General features: G+C 49.0%; 4 protein-coding genes across 4 annotated transcripts; 3 read left to right on the forward strand and 1 right to left on the reverse strand.

Moving 5' to 3' along the window:
- Positions 1–667: 667 nt before the first annotated feature.
- Positions 668–2,331, forward strand: esc1 (the record flags this gene model as incomplete). Its single annotated transcript, XM_031151353.1, has 3 exons — positions 668–809; positions 878–1,876; positions 1,928–2,331. 3 exons carry the CDS (start codon positions 668–670, stop codon positions 2,329–2,331), a joined length of 1,545 nt encoding a protein of 514 aa, XP_031003401.1.
- Positions 2,332–3,332: 1,001 nt separating this feature from the next.
- On the forward strand, positions 3,333–4,768 carry gar2_1 (Protein gar2; the record flags this gene model as incomplete). The annotated part of the gene is made up of 3 exons (XM_031151354.1): positions 3,333–3,343; positions 3,633–4,289; positions 4,342–4,768. 3 exons carry the CDS (start codon positions 3,333–3,335, stop codon positions 4,766–4,768), a joined length of 1,095 nt encoding a protein of 364 aa, XP_031003400.1.
- A 701-nt stretch (positions 4,769–5,469) lies between these two features.
- On the forward strand, positions 5,470–7,490 carry PAY32 (Peroxisomal targeting signal receptor; the record flags this gene model as incomplete). The annotated part of the gene is made up of 2 exons (XM_031151355.1): positions 5,470–5,643; positions 5,730–7,490. 2 exons carry the CDS (start codon positions 5,470–5,472, stop codon positions 7,488–7,490), a joined length of 1,935 nt encoding a protein of 644 aa, XP_031003390.1.
- Positions 7,491–7,840: 350 nt separating this feature from the next.
- Positions 7,841–10,197, reverse strand: SPAC637.09 (putative exonuclease; the record flags this gene model as incomplete). Its single annotated transcript, XM_031151356.1, has 2 exons — positions 7,841–8,975; positions 9,023–10,197. The coding sequence occupies 2 exons, from the start codon at positions 10,195–10,197 to the stop codon at positions 7,841–7,843; spliced, it is 2,310 nt and encodes a 769-aa protein (XP_031003389.1).
- Between the last annotated feature and the right edge of the window lie 2,829 nt (positions 10,198–13,026).

Consider the following 13,026-nt stretch of genomic DNA (forward strand, 5'->3'; position numbering starts at 1 on the left):
TGACTACTTTTACCCTACAGAGTACTTTGTCTGGCTGGCTGCCTCTGTGCTCCCTCCCTCATCCACACCCCATCCGTCCTCGGTCTCTCTTTCTATCTTCCTAGGGCCTCCTAACTACCTCCACCTCCCCAGTCAGCTCACGCTACCGTCCCTACTTTAGTACCTTCCGGCCCTCTCAGCGCACTGCATCCAGACAGACCACGGTACACATCCACATAACATCCATTTCTCCCTTCTTGTATTCAGCACCCACGCTGCTTATGTCTGACTCGAACGACGCCTTGCAACACCCATAATTTCTAGAAGCTTTATATATTCCACACTCGCTCTTCTCGCTGCAATTCCGTGTAGACCATCACCCACTCACGCCTAACGCCTATCCGCCCCCTGGTCCTTTTTTAGCACCACAAACTTCAATCATCAATCACCTCGCTCGAGGCATCATCGACGAGTCCTCCCCACCAACAATTCTCCGAGGCCCTTCGAGATACGCCGCGACCAAGTCTCTCGTTCATGCAGATATATTCTTAAACTTCAATTGTCCATTTTCTTACCCAATCATCCCGCTGTGCGACGGTCTCTTGATTCTCGCTCTGGATACCGTTCCTTCGACGGCCTTTCCGAAATCCTGCGCTGAGCGTCAACCTCACCGAAATTGGCACTGACAATGGATCATACTGCACCCGGTCATCAGTTGCAACAGCATCCCAAGCCTCCTACGACTATCTCTTCGATGTTGAATGAGCCGACTGTGGTTAGGGAAGCAAGTAGCGCAGACTCGGCATACGCATCGCAAAATAATTCCAAACGTAAGATATTTTGGCATTCCCCTTGCAACTTTCTACCTTGAGATGTTCACTCACTAATAGTTCAGTAGATTCAAGCCTCTCGAACACAACCTCTCATTGCGACAAGACCCCATCCCCCGTAGTCCACCACATGTCGACCCACCCTCTGAACTCGCCAGTAGGCGCGATGAGCGTTGCTTCGATTGTGTCGCCAACCGTGCCAGAAGGCCATGATCAGAACCCAAACAATCGATTGAGCGTACAGACCATCGACTCGGCTTTACACAACGGCAGCATCTCGATTAATGGAGATTCCCGCCGTGAATCCGTCGACAGTCGTCTGGGGGCAAATTTTGGCGATATGCGCCTTGGTGCATCCCCTTATACTTCCAATAATCAGAGCACGACGTCTCTGCAGAGCTCATTGGCTCAGCAAAGAAACCCGGGCGCAACAGAAAGACCGGTACCAGGCTTTCGGTACTCGGATGGGTTCTCTCCTCGGTCTTCGCGTTTCTCAGAGAGAAGTGACCCACTGTCGCCAGCCAAGGGAATTCTGACTTCAAAAACCGCACCTCCGATCCATGGGCCCACGGCTAGAGAAATCGCTGAAGCACCAAACGCAATTCCTGGTCAAGCATGGGCATTGGATTACAATACTGGCCCCGAGGAAAACCCAGAACCAAGCAGACAGGGAACATCGTTTTTCCACGACGATTCCCGACGTAACTCTTTTGCTGATTCTATCGCGAGCAGTGCGTACACGACGGAGTCACGCTTACCACAGGGGCAGAGACGTTTTGACGAGCAGGGAGAGGCCTTGAACAGACTTTCTCGGGCGTCTTCAGAACTCCATGTCTCTACTCACCACCACAGTCTGCAACACAGACATGTTTCTGAACTATCAGGGGATGCTGGTACATCACCAGGCGGTAGCCAGCCATACTCCCGTACCCCAGAGCTAAGGGTTTCCCATAAGCTTGCTGAGCGTAAACGTCGGACCGAAATGAAAGATCTTTTTGATCAACTCCGAGACCTTATGCCACAAGAGCGAGGCTCAAAAGCCTCTAAATGGGAGATCTTGACTAAGGGTAAGCAATACGATGTAGCACTTAAGGCGAGCCTATACTGATTGACTCTAGCTATATCGGAGTATGGCCGCGCCATGAACGACATCACACGCCTCTCTTCGCGAGTGCGGTCGTTGGAGGCCGAACTTGAGACCTCGCGCCGCGAGTCTGCAGCCTTGCGATTAGAGAACAGTCAGCTACGCCAAGAGCTCGCTGCCTTCGCTGGTCCTCATCGGCCTACACACTCGTCACACTCTGCCCAACCTCCCATGTCCTCCGAGTACCCATCTATGAGGTCAAATGTTTATGGTTCAAACCCAATGGATCAAAACCCTCGCCATGAGAACTACGTGATCAGATCGGCGGAACAACTACCACCGATTCGAAACGCTATCAACGGCCATCCGCAAGGCCCGGAAGCAATGAGCGGAGTTCAATACCAAACGGGCTTCCGTGCTGGTCCCGAGCATTTCTAAGAACAGGATATTCCTTGATTTGCTTGAGCAGTCTCTATTTCTGGATTCGAACTGGTTCTGATATATCTGTCAGTGACGATCATATCACTTTTTCAACACGGGCCGAAACGCATGCTTGGATCGACAATTCACGATGCTCACTCTCGGCTTCCCGTATTATATTCTTCTGACAGCAACGACACCAGCGGCTCTCAATGTCATTTTCGAGGATATACCTCGGTGAATTCATTCACTACGCTTGCAAGCAAACTTTCTTTTGTATAACTAAGATCCACTTCATTAGATCACAAGCCGGGTGGCTTAAAGTGTGTTACTAGGGCCTGTTACTTTCTTTCCTTTGTTTTATTGTATCAACTCCATGGTTGGCGGAATCGTTCATGCAATAATACCCTTCATGGAACTGGTGGCCGTCACATCCATTTCCTTTGGAAAACTATAAAAACCATAAGGCGTTTTTGGGGGAGGAGAATTTTGCATTTAATTGGGGATGTCGTCTACGATACAGGGCGTTGATGGAATATTTGCCTCTTAGAGGTCGTTACAAAAGCTTGAAAGGGGTTGGTTTACTTGGCGTTTGATATACCCGCACCGGCCTTACCTGGCTTCTCATGCCCCTCGCTGCAGCTTCCAGTGTTGTATTGGAGGTTTGGCTCGAGGATGGTGGGAATTGTGCACAAACATATATTACAATTGGGTTCTGGCATGCCGTGCGGCTCAGATAGTCAAACTAGAAATAAGGAATGGTTAAGAGACCTTTAATCAATATAAAGGCTTTTACAATCTGCAAGATATCAATCATTGCTCCTCAAAACTCCGTGAATTAATTAGAATGCTTCAAGACTTTTAAACCAAGATCTTTAAAGTATTAAGGTAGGCAAAAAGCAGAGCTTCATCACCAAACATGAGAGAAATGTTAAAGTTGACTTTGGAAAGCTTTGGCTTCATCCGAACTGACAAGTACACATATCAAATTCAAATTTGTAGAAAATCATCAAGTCACCATGTCTTTTGTGTGAGTGAGTAAAAAAGCTTTGACCACAGAGGTTGTCGTCAAACTCAGGAGAACAGATCACAAGGATATGATGTCTAAAACAGACTAGCGTTGGTATTAGCGTCGCGCTACTTGCTTCAAGCAAAAAAGTCATGTAGAAATTATTTGGAGAAATCATCACCCTCTACACAAGACATCAAGAAGACTATCCTCATCCAGTCCTCTACATATACAATCCGCAATCATGTAAGCTCAACGATACGCCCCATTCATCAGCGTATGGGTTTTACAGAACTGACAATTACTCAAGGCATCTCATCCGCCGTACCGCTTTCCGCGCTGCTTCCTCGCCATCCACCTCCTGGATCGCTCAATCGCGATCCATCAACACATGCTCTCCCTTCCTCCTCAGATCAAAAGTACAAGCTACCGGTATCTCCCCATCGGTATTCAGACGCTTTGCAAGCGATGATGCTAGCTCTCCTTCATCCGCCGATGGCGAATCCTCTTCCGTCAGCTCAGCCGTAGGCTCTGCTACTGAGACTGCTACTACGTATGCGAGTGAGGCTGCCGAAAGCGTGAAGGAGGGTGTCCAAGAGGCTAAGGACACCTTTGCCGATACTGCAGCTGGCACTGCCGCCGCTGCAGGCCTCGCCTACCAACCAAGAGAAGACAGGAGAGAATCGAGACCGCGTGATGGTGGCTCTCGTGGTGGCTATGGTGGCGACCGCAATGGAGGTGGTCGATCATTTGACAGAGGAGACAGAGGAAGTGGAAGATCCTTCGACAGAGGATCTGATCGTCGCGGACCTCCTCGTGAGGCAATGGAATTGACTCCTACAACCACCGTCTACATTGGAAACCTGCTTTTCGATATTACCGCCAATGACCTGGAGCGAGAATTCGGTCAATTTGGAGAGATCAAGTCTTCAATCATTGCAACTGATCCCAGAGGCATGAGCAAAGGGTAAGATTCTACGCGTAGTTCACTCTTGACATAGTAGCTAACGTTCATTAAGATTCGGATATGTCGAATTCGAATCCCTTGAGGAGTCCGCCGCTGCCATTGCAGGCAAGCACCAAGAAGTTTTCGAAGGCCGCCGTCTTGTCGTCAACTACCAGAACAAGACCCGTCGTGAGCACATTGCAAACCCACCATCCAAGACTCTCTTCATCGGCAACCTTGCCTTTGAGATGTCGGATGCTGATCTCAACAAGCTCTTCCGTGATATCAAAAACGTCATTGATGTCCGCGTTGCCATTGACAGACGCACTGGTCAGCCAAGAGGATTCGCCCACGCCGACTTTGTTGATATTGAGAGCGCCTCCAAGGGATTGGAGGCTCTCAAGGATCAAGAGATCTACGGCCGCAAATTGAGAGTTGACTTCAGCCTGGGCAACAGAGAGAGAGCTACCGATGGTGGCCGCGCCCAGTCGAGCTTCTAATCGATCGTTAAGATGTAATGGAGGGGAATGTCCGATATCGATGGTGTACAACGTTTGGTATAGGACGCACTGTGCAATGTATATGATGGTGGAGTGTAACAAAAAGTTGGCGGGAGATTTTATGGAGCTCAATTTTATGGGAACTCGACTTTTCTGTATCTTGTCTTAAAGCTCATTGCATTTTTATCGTTGTAAAATAGGGGTTTTGGGCAGGCGTAGAGAGATCGAGATCGACGAACAGAACTTCAACTCCACTCACGATTGTCATGGGAGAAATTTTTCTTATGTCAATAGCAGTAAATTAATGAATACACTCCTGCAAATATCCTATTCTCTATGTATGCTAGTCCGTGATGAATAATAAATGGTGATTGTAGTTGTAGCTGAACGGCATGTGATTTGGGCAAGGCTGCCAAAGCCCAAGCCGTTCATTCACCTCGGCTGCAACTGTTGGCTGCGATTAAAATGATATGAAAGACTTCCCCACACTCTTGACCTCCACATTATTCATGGTCTCTACAGAAATCACAACTTCTACGACACACTTTTCCTGTACATTATATTACGGAATTACGACTCTCGCATATAGACTTATGAAATTCTTTAACCTCCGCAACCAAGAAAACTAGTAACAAGAGTGGCGACAGCGATTGATTACACATCCGAACTTCCCCCGCATCACATTTGGGTATCAGCAAAATATGTCTTTTATGGGCGGTGCCGAGTGCTCGACGGCCGGGAATCCTCTCAGCCAGTTTACGAAACATGTACAAGATGACAAGAGTCTGCAGAGGGATAGGCTGGTGGGGAGAGGGCCAGGTCCAAACATGCAGGGCATGCGGAGTACTGGGGGTATGAATGGGAGTCAGGACAATGTGAGTTTCCACAGACCTCTTGGGGCGAACAACATATCGTGTGCGGAAGGGCGTTGAATGATACATTGCTAATATCGCACTGATAGATGATGAACGATTTCATGCAGCAAAACGGCCAGCTTCCTGAAGCTTTTATGGAGCAGCATAACTTACACCAGAACCCGCATATGCGTACTGGCTCAACCTCACCTGGAGTTGGGGGATGGGCACAAGAGTTCAACCCTTCAGTAGAACAACGGGCGCGGATGGAGGCTTCGTTTCAAGCTCCTAAAGGTACTGCGTTTAGTCCCGCCGACTTTCAGAGATTCCAGCAAATGGGCCAAGTCCCGGCACGAACGGCAAGCCCTATGGCCCAGAGCAATGGGTATTCGAGCTACCAAGGAGGACCACAAATGGGTATGAGAATGGGTGGTATGGGCATGGGTATGGGCGGAATGGGAATGGGGATGATGAATGGGCCATCATACACACCACAACAAAACTTACAGCAAGAAGGGAAAGGCAAAGGAAAAATGGTAGAGCTCGATGACGAGCACTGGGAAGAACAGTTCAAGCAGATTGATATCCAGGGACGGGAAGAGGAAGAAGCTCTAGCCGCGGAGGCAGAGCTTGATCAAATGGACAGGTCAGTCCTTGAATCCGAAACCAATGACTTTGGTGATTTCGAATCTATTTGGAGAGGCATACAAGCTGAGACTGCCGCTGCTAGGGAGATGGTTAACACAGATAACATGGAGAATGAAATGGGCGTCCATATGGGCGACCTAGAGCAATGGGATGGTTTTGAATCTCTAGGAACACATCAATCGCCATTCCGAGACCCGCAATTGGGAGAGTACATGTTTGAAGAGGATAACATTTTCAAGAATGCCACCAATCCTTTTGACGAAGGTGTACGGATAATTCACGAGGGAGGAAATCTCTCTTTGGCAGCATTAGCATTCGAAGCGGCAGTTCAAAAAGATGCGCAACATATCGAAGCCTGGGTACTCCTTGGTTCAGCACAAGCACAGAACGAGAAAGAAACCCCAGCAATCCGAGCTCTAGAACAGACATTGAAATTAGACCCCAACAACCTCACAGCTCTCATGGGCCTAGCAGTAAGCTACACAAATGAAGGCTACGACAGCACCGCATACCGGACCCTAGAACGCTGGCTATCAATCAAATACCCCACTATCGTCTCCCCCTCCAACCTCTCCTCAGAAGCAGACGTCGGCTTCACAGACCGCCACCTCCTCCACCAAAAAGTAACCGACCTCTTCATCGGCGCCGCCCAGCTTTCCCCCGACGGCGAGCACATGGACCCCGACGTGCAAGTCGGGCTCGGCGTGCTCTTCTACGGCGCCGAAGAATACGACAAGGCAGTCGACTGTTTCTCCGCCGCGCTCGCCAGCACCGAGTCCGGAACCAGCAACCAGCGCGACCAGATCCACCTCCTGTGGAACCGACTGGGCGCGACCCTCGCCAACAGCGGCCGCAGCGAGGAAGCCATCGCCGCGTACGAAAAGGCGCTCACGCTGCGCACCAACTTTGTGCGCGCGCGCTACAACCTCGGCGTCTCGTGCATCAACATCGGGTGTTTCGACGAAGCTGCTTCGCACCTGCTAGGCGCGCTGGCTATGCACAAGGTGGTGGAGAGCGAGGGCAAGGAGAAGGCGCGGGAGTTCCTGGACGCGGGCGCTCTGAGCGACGCGGAGCTGGATCGCATCATTAGCCAGAACCAGAGTACCAACTTGTACGATACGCTCAGGAGGGTCTTTAGCCAGATGGGCAGGAGGGATTTGGCGGAGCGCGTTACGGTTGGCATGGATGTCGAGAGCTTCAGGGCGGATTTCGACTTTTGATCTGAGAGAGAGAGCCAAGGTAGAATTCATGTAGATAGGAAATATGGTATCTTACAAAATACGGTCATTAGGTCCAGATCTATAGTGTTTGTGATTTGTGTTCTAAACATAGCCTTGGTAGGCTTTCTAGGGAAGAAATAAATTCTTTTCATGTGTATGAAGCACACAAAAGGCACGTTTACTTGTAGTTAATTTTCATGAATGGGTATCTATCGTATGGCTGCTATATCTGAGAATTCTACTCCAGGCTAGGCTATTTGACCACAAGAATATGGCTCGCAGCGACACCCAAGTAATCTTTTCATATCGTCGTCGTCGTGGAACAAACACATCCATACGTATCCATCCACTCACTTGACGCCAATAAACGCCAATCCATCCCTCGCCGCCCTCGCCGCTCTCTTCAAAGCCTGCTCCTCGGTATCCGTCCACTTCACACTCAACTCATCCCATTTCCTGATCTTGTACTCCTTTTTGAACTGCGTCTGCATGGCTTGCAGTCTGCTCATTTCGCGGGGGTCGCCGGAGCCGCTGTAGATGATGAGTGCGGTGCATGGGGGTAGTGCTTGGTAGATTTGGTGGAGACGGTTAGTGAGGGCCGCTGCTGCGACATCGATGGGTGTGCTTTTGTCTGGGGGAGGGGGGGGGAGGGAAGAAGCGGCTGGAGGCTCGGAGGGGTTGATATCGGTAGGAGTGTCGGCCATGGCAGTACTTGTCTTCGGTCGATCAGTCAACGCAATACCTTCTGTCGAAACGTCCGTTGTGGGGGTATCATTCGTCGTGCTCTCAGGAGTCGTTTGCTTGTTCTTATTCCACCATCCTTTCAATGCCTCTAACTCTCTAAATCGCGCCCACACAAAATCAACACCGCCACCGGGGATTTCCTTTCCGTCGACATCACCCTTCACAGCTCGGATGACACCTTTCATGACCTCCTCATCGCTGTGGCATCCAATTGGAAACGATGAAGCTGCTCCGGGTCCTTTCTTTGGCTCGCCCCAGTCTATCATCGCGCTCGACTTGCCTGTGAGTGGACTTGGAATGGCTGAGCCACCTTGGTTCTTGTACCGTACGCCCATTCTAGCAATACGCTTAAACAAGTTCTCTCCGGCTGCATCGGCCATACCCCATTCCTTGCCTTTCTCACATTTCTGCTTCACCAGATCAAGACATGTCCTCGCATCTTCGATAGAGTCATGGCCAGCTCCCGGACCAGTTGTACCATGGCCTTTCTGAATTTCTCGATTCAGATAGCGTTGTGCAAGCCATTTTAGGGATGACTTCAGCGGTGGACCTCTGGGATGAGGGAATATAATAGATGTATCAATAATGAAGGGGTGAGTGATCTTGAGGGCGTTGAGGTCGGAATTCAGGGAGTGGCCGATGAGAACAGCCCGTGGGTGAAGAATGCTGAGAAGCTTTTTCTGAATATCCTGTAAAGTTGTCGTAATAGGGGCTATCATCTGTTCCGTGATGCCAGAATACCTGATGAAATGTTAATAATACCCTAAAGAGAGAGAGAAATAAATTACTGTGTTAGGTAGTTTATGATGGGCCTTTCTGGCTTGACAAGCTCATCCAGAATAACACTACCATCCCAGGTCACAATACTAATTCGTGTAAGTGAGAATTCATTCTCCCCTGTCATACACATCTCGCAGTCCATCGCAAGAACCTCTCGGCCAGCTGTTATACTACCAGTTTCGATTTCTTTATCCGGTGGTGTACCCTGATCAAGCGTTTTGACTGAAGAATCAACCCATCCATGCTCTTGCGAGACCCCAGCAGAACGCCGATTATCCATCAACCCATTCTTCTCAACTTCGTCGCTATACGAGGCAGGATGAAGGACGTATTCATTCTCAAGAAGCTCCTCGGGGGAATGGACAAATTCCGAGATTGGAGTACGATTATTCTTCCACCCATGGGGCTCTTTTACAGGCTTGGCTCCCTTCTTATTTTTGGACCATTGCTTATCTTCTTTCGTCTTGGGCAATGGTGCTGTGAGAATCGCGTGTAGTGGTGAGTGCATCTTGCTGAACTTATCGTCTCCTGGTGTCTTGACTGGCCAAAGGTGCTTGAACATATCTGCAAACGGCTTTAACGACTCAGGCAACTCTTCCTCAACAAGGTTAACTGGATAGTATTCATCGGGTGAGTTGTAGTTCTTATTGCGATGCTCTTCATTTCCCTTGCCATCTTTTCGCTTTATGGCAAACATCTCCTTCTCCAGGCCAGGGACCATAATAACAATTACCTTCCGAATCTCGGGTCTGTGGCGCACAGATACAAAAGAAGGTGAAGGTGCATCTGTGAGAATGTAGAGAATCAAATTCTGTAGGTCACTGATCTTGATCTGCGACTGGAGTCTCGAATCTTTGGAGAACTCGATGGCGGGGTAGTTTCCTGATTGCTGCTTGGGGATCTTTTTTGCTTTCTTGCGGCGGGGCTCTACTGTCTGCCAGTCTTGCGACATCTTTGATTCGACATTTTGAAGCTTGAGCGACGCTGAATCCTCGCTGGGGCGACTGGCAGATGTCAGATTGAACTCTGGCAGTTCGGGCTGGCCAAGGAATGATGGTATGGCATCCATACCAGTGTGTTCGGCGCTGTTTGCAGAGAGCTTGCGCTTCTTGTTGTTTGTTGGAGCCATGTCAGAGGGAGTTTGACTGCTGCTATCAGCAACATGCTGGTTGGGGGAAGACATCTGGTGTTGGTGTAAGGTGTAAGGTATGTGAGGCTGTGTGGAGGGAAGGAAGCTCTTGAAGATTTCTTGGGTTTTCAGCCGACGAGGCTAGCCAATTAGATTGCTTTCTACAAACACCAGTAAGCGAGAGACAAGGCTGACCTGAGCAATAACAACTTGGATCATTTGAATACTCCATTCAATTGAAAATGCACATTTGGGAATTCAAACCGGTGATAATAATTGTGGGATATTCTACTTTGTGTTGACTCCAAGATCTCCTCCGGAATTGAGGCTATAAATGTCTTCTTGACACGAGCCTGCCACGAAAAAACACGTCTCGGATTTTCAATATAACATATTGAAGATATAGCATCCCAGCTACAGGACTAACTAGGATAATCTCCGCCCTTCCTAGTCGCCCCAATCGAGCCTTCTTTCTCCATCTCAAGCCATCGACTAACTGCTCACTTTCATAACGCTGTTGTATCTGTGCTTGCCAGGTATCAATCAAAGCCGGCTATTTGATTCGCCACTCGTCCGTCAACATGGACGTAGTCATATGCTACTGTCTCCAATGCAAATCAGAACTAGGCCGCTTTCAAAATTCATGGATCAACATCGGGACTACCTTGTCCATACCATCGTACCCTATGCTCACTTATACTAGTGGCTGTGAGGGCGTCGGAGATTCGTTTGCAAGCCAGGCTGGGTCTCAAATGCAGAACTGGTATGTCATTAGTAATATTCCACAATCTGGATGTTACCAAGCTAACTCCGAAGCGATAGTACCTTGCAGAATGTGAATTGCAAGAAGTGCCAAACATTCGTTGGATATCGATGTGACAATGCTCCCGCGGGTCACTTGTTAGCTAAGTTCGATATCCTACAAGATTCGAGCATGTCAAGTACTGACTTTTAGTACAGAGACCAACTCATTCTAAATATGAAGAAGGCTGTATCTGCAATCTCAGAGGCCACCGGAGAGAAAGCAAGGCTCACTATCCTAGAGAGCTTGCCTTTGATCAACCCCAACGCCCAGAAGCCACCTGTACCAAAGCGCGCATCTACGGTGCAGCCTCTTGGCTACACAGCCTCAAGGATGGGATCTCGAATTAACGAAAATCACGCAAGCTCTGGCAGCATGCCCCCCCCCGTCAAATAGAGTTAAATCTACCCCAGACTTCTCAGAGTTCAAAGCATGGGCGCAAGGCGCTATCAGTACCCAGCAGACGGACATCAATCGTGTTTCTGAGACCTTGATCAACATCGAAGGGGAGATACACACGTTTAGAGCTTTTATGAAAGAGGTTCGAACGGAACTTGCAACAGGTCGAGAGTTTCATCAAAAGTTAATCCATGATCGAGATGGTTTGGTAAAAGTCTCGGGAAAGTTGGGACAATTACAAAACCAGTTGAACTCCATAAACCAAGAATTACGTGGCAAAAGTGGAGTGTCACTCAGCAGAGACATTGAAATCATCATATCCGATATACAGCAAGTTAGCGAGAAGGCTTATGAAGTAGACGAGCTTAAGATTGAAGTGGGCCAATTGAACACTCAGGTCAAGGATATAGAAGATGTGGCCCAGGTCAGACAGGTACCGAGTGAAGTCGAAAATCTAAAATTAGAGTTACAGATATTGAAAAGCCGGCTCGAATCCATCGAAGGGGCCGTGAATCAAGCCCCGTCACTACATTCAACCAGACAAGCCGCTAGGTCAGAGGAATTGCAAAGTGCCCAAGGCCATCCGCAAATCTCAAAGCGTCTTCCTCGTGTAGAAATTCACGTTAGGCCTCCAGAGCAACCAGCGAATTCAACTACCAACCTTAAACCACCAACTCCTGCGTCAGAGGATCTTGAGGGTAGGCCGCACAACTCATCTCTCAAAAGAAAGTATGGCGACATCGAGAAGTCTGCTCCCGCCGATCAAGAAATCGAAGCACCATCACTGCCAATAAAGCGTACAAAGGTATCACGAAAGTCAGTGCTTGAGAAATGTTCACAGAATATGGAACATGCATCCGGATCATCCCGTGTCCGTTTCAAATCGCCCCGCACGGAGGTAATTGAAATACTCTCATCAGAGCGTGGATCACCTCCAATACTGGGCGAAGCCATGGAAAACGGGGGCATCAACTCAACTAGAGACAACCCTCGGGTTGACAAACAACTGCCTTTGAAAGCCACGCCCGACGATGCATCAAATTCAGTTTCGAAGGCTCCTCCACATGGCAAGTCGAGGAAAGGGTCGGTTAGAAGGACAGCTTCTATGAACAACCTAGCAACGCCGTCGACGGTATCGGTACAATCTAGAGACTCTCAAGGCGCTCTCATAACCACATCTGGAAAGGTTGATAGACGATCACTACGGTACAGAACGTCTCATTCCAACAAAGAGAATACGACGCCTGTTCAGAGAGACCAGGATACGGATAGAGGAACTGTTCAACGGCATGTCTCAGAGAATCAAGCTTCAGAGCGAATTCAAAAGGCACACTCAGCGTCGGCGAGAGTCAAGCGTATCCGCTCCACTCCTAATCTTCGGTCGTCAGGCGTGACAAAGGATATGGCGGGCGGAGAGCCTTCAGCAGATGCTCCTTTACTATCTATAGAAAGGGACGGGCTGGACGACATCCAAGCCAGGCACACCGAAGTCCAAATGTCAAAGCCTGGCATTGCAACGGCTGAAAAATATTCGGAAGACCAAACAATTGAGCAAGCAAGCTCGACACCTACCGCCGTAAACTCCACGTCAATAAAGCCCTATAAATGTGGATTATGCGGCAAAGGATATACCACTCAGCCGTTGCTCAAGCAGGTAAGTACCCTTCCTCTATGTTATAAAC

The sequence above is a fragment of the Lachnellula hyalina genome (assembly GCF_007821495.1).
Source record: "Lachnellula hyalina strain CBS 185.66 chromosome Unknown contig00124, whole genome shotgun sequence".
NCBI classification, from domain to species: domain Eukaryota; kingdom Fungi; phylum Ascomycota; class Leotiomycetes; order Helotiales; family Lachnaceae; genus Lachnellula; species Lachnellula hyalina.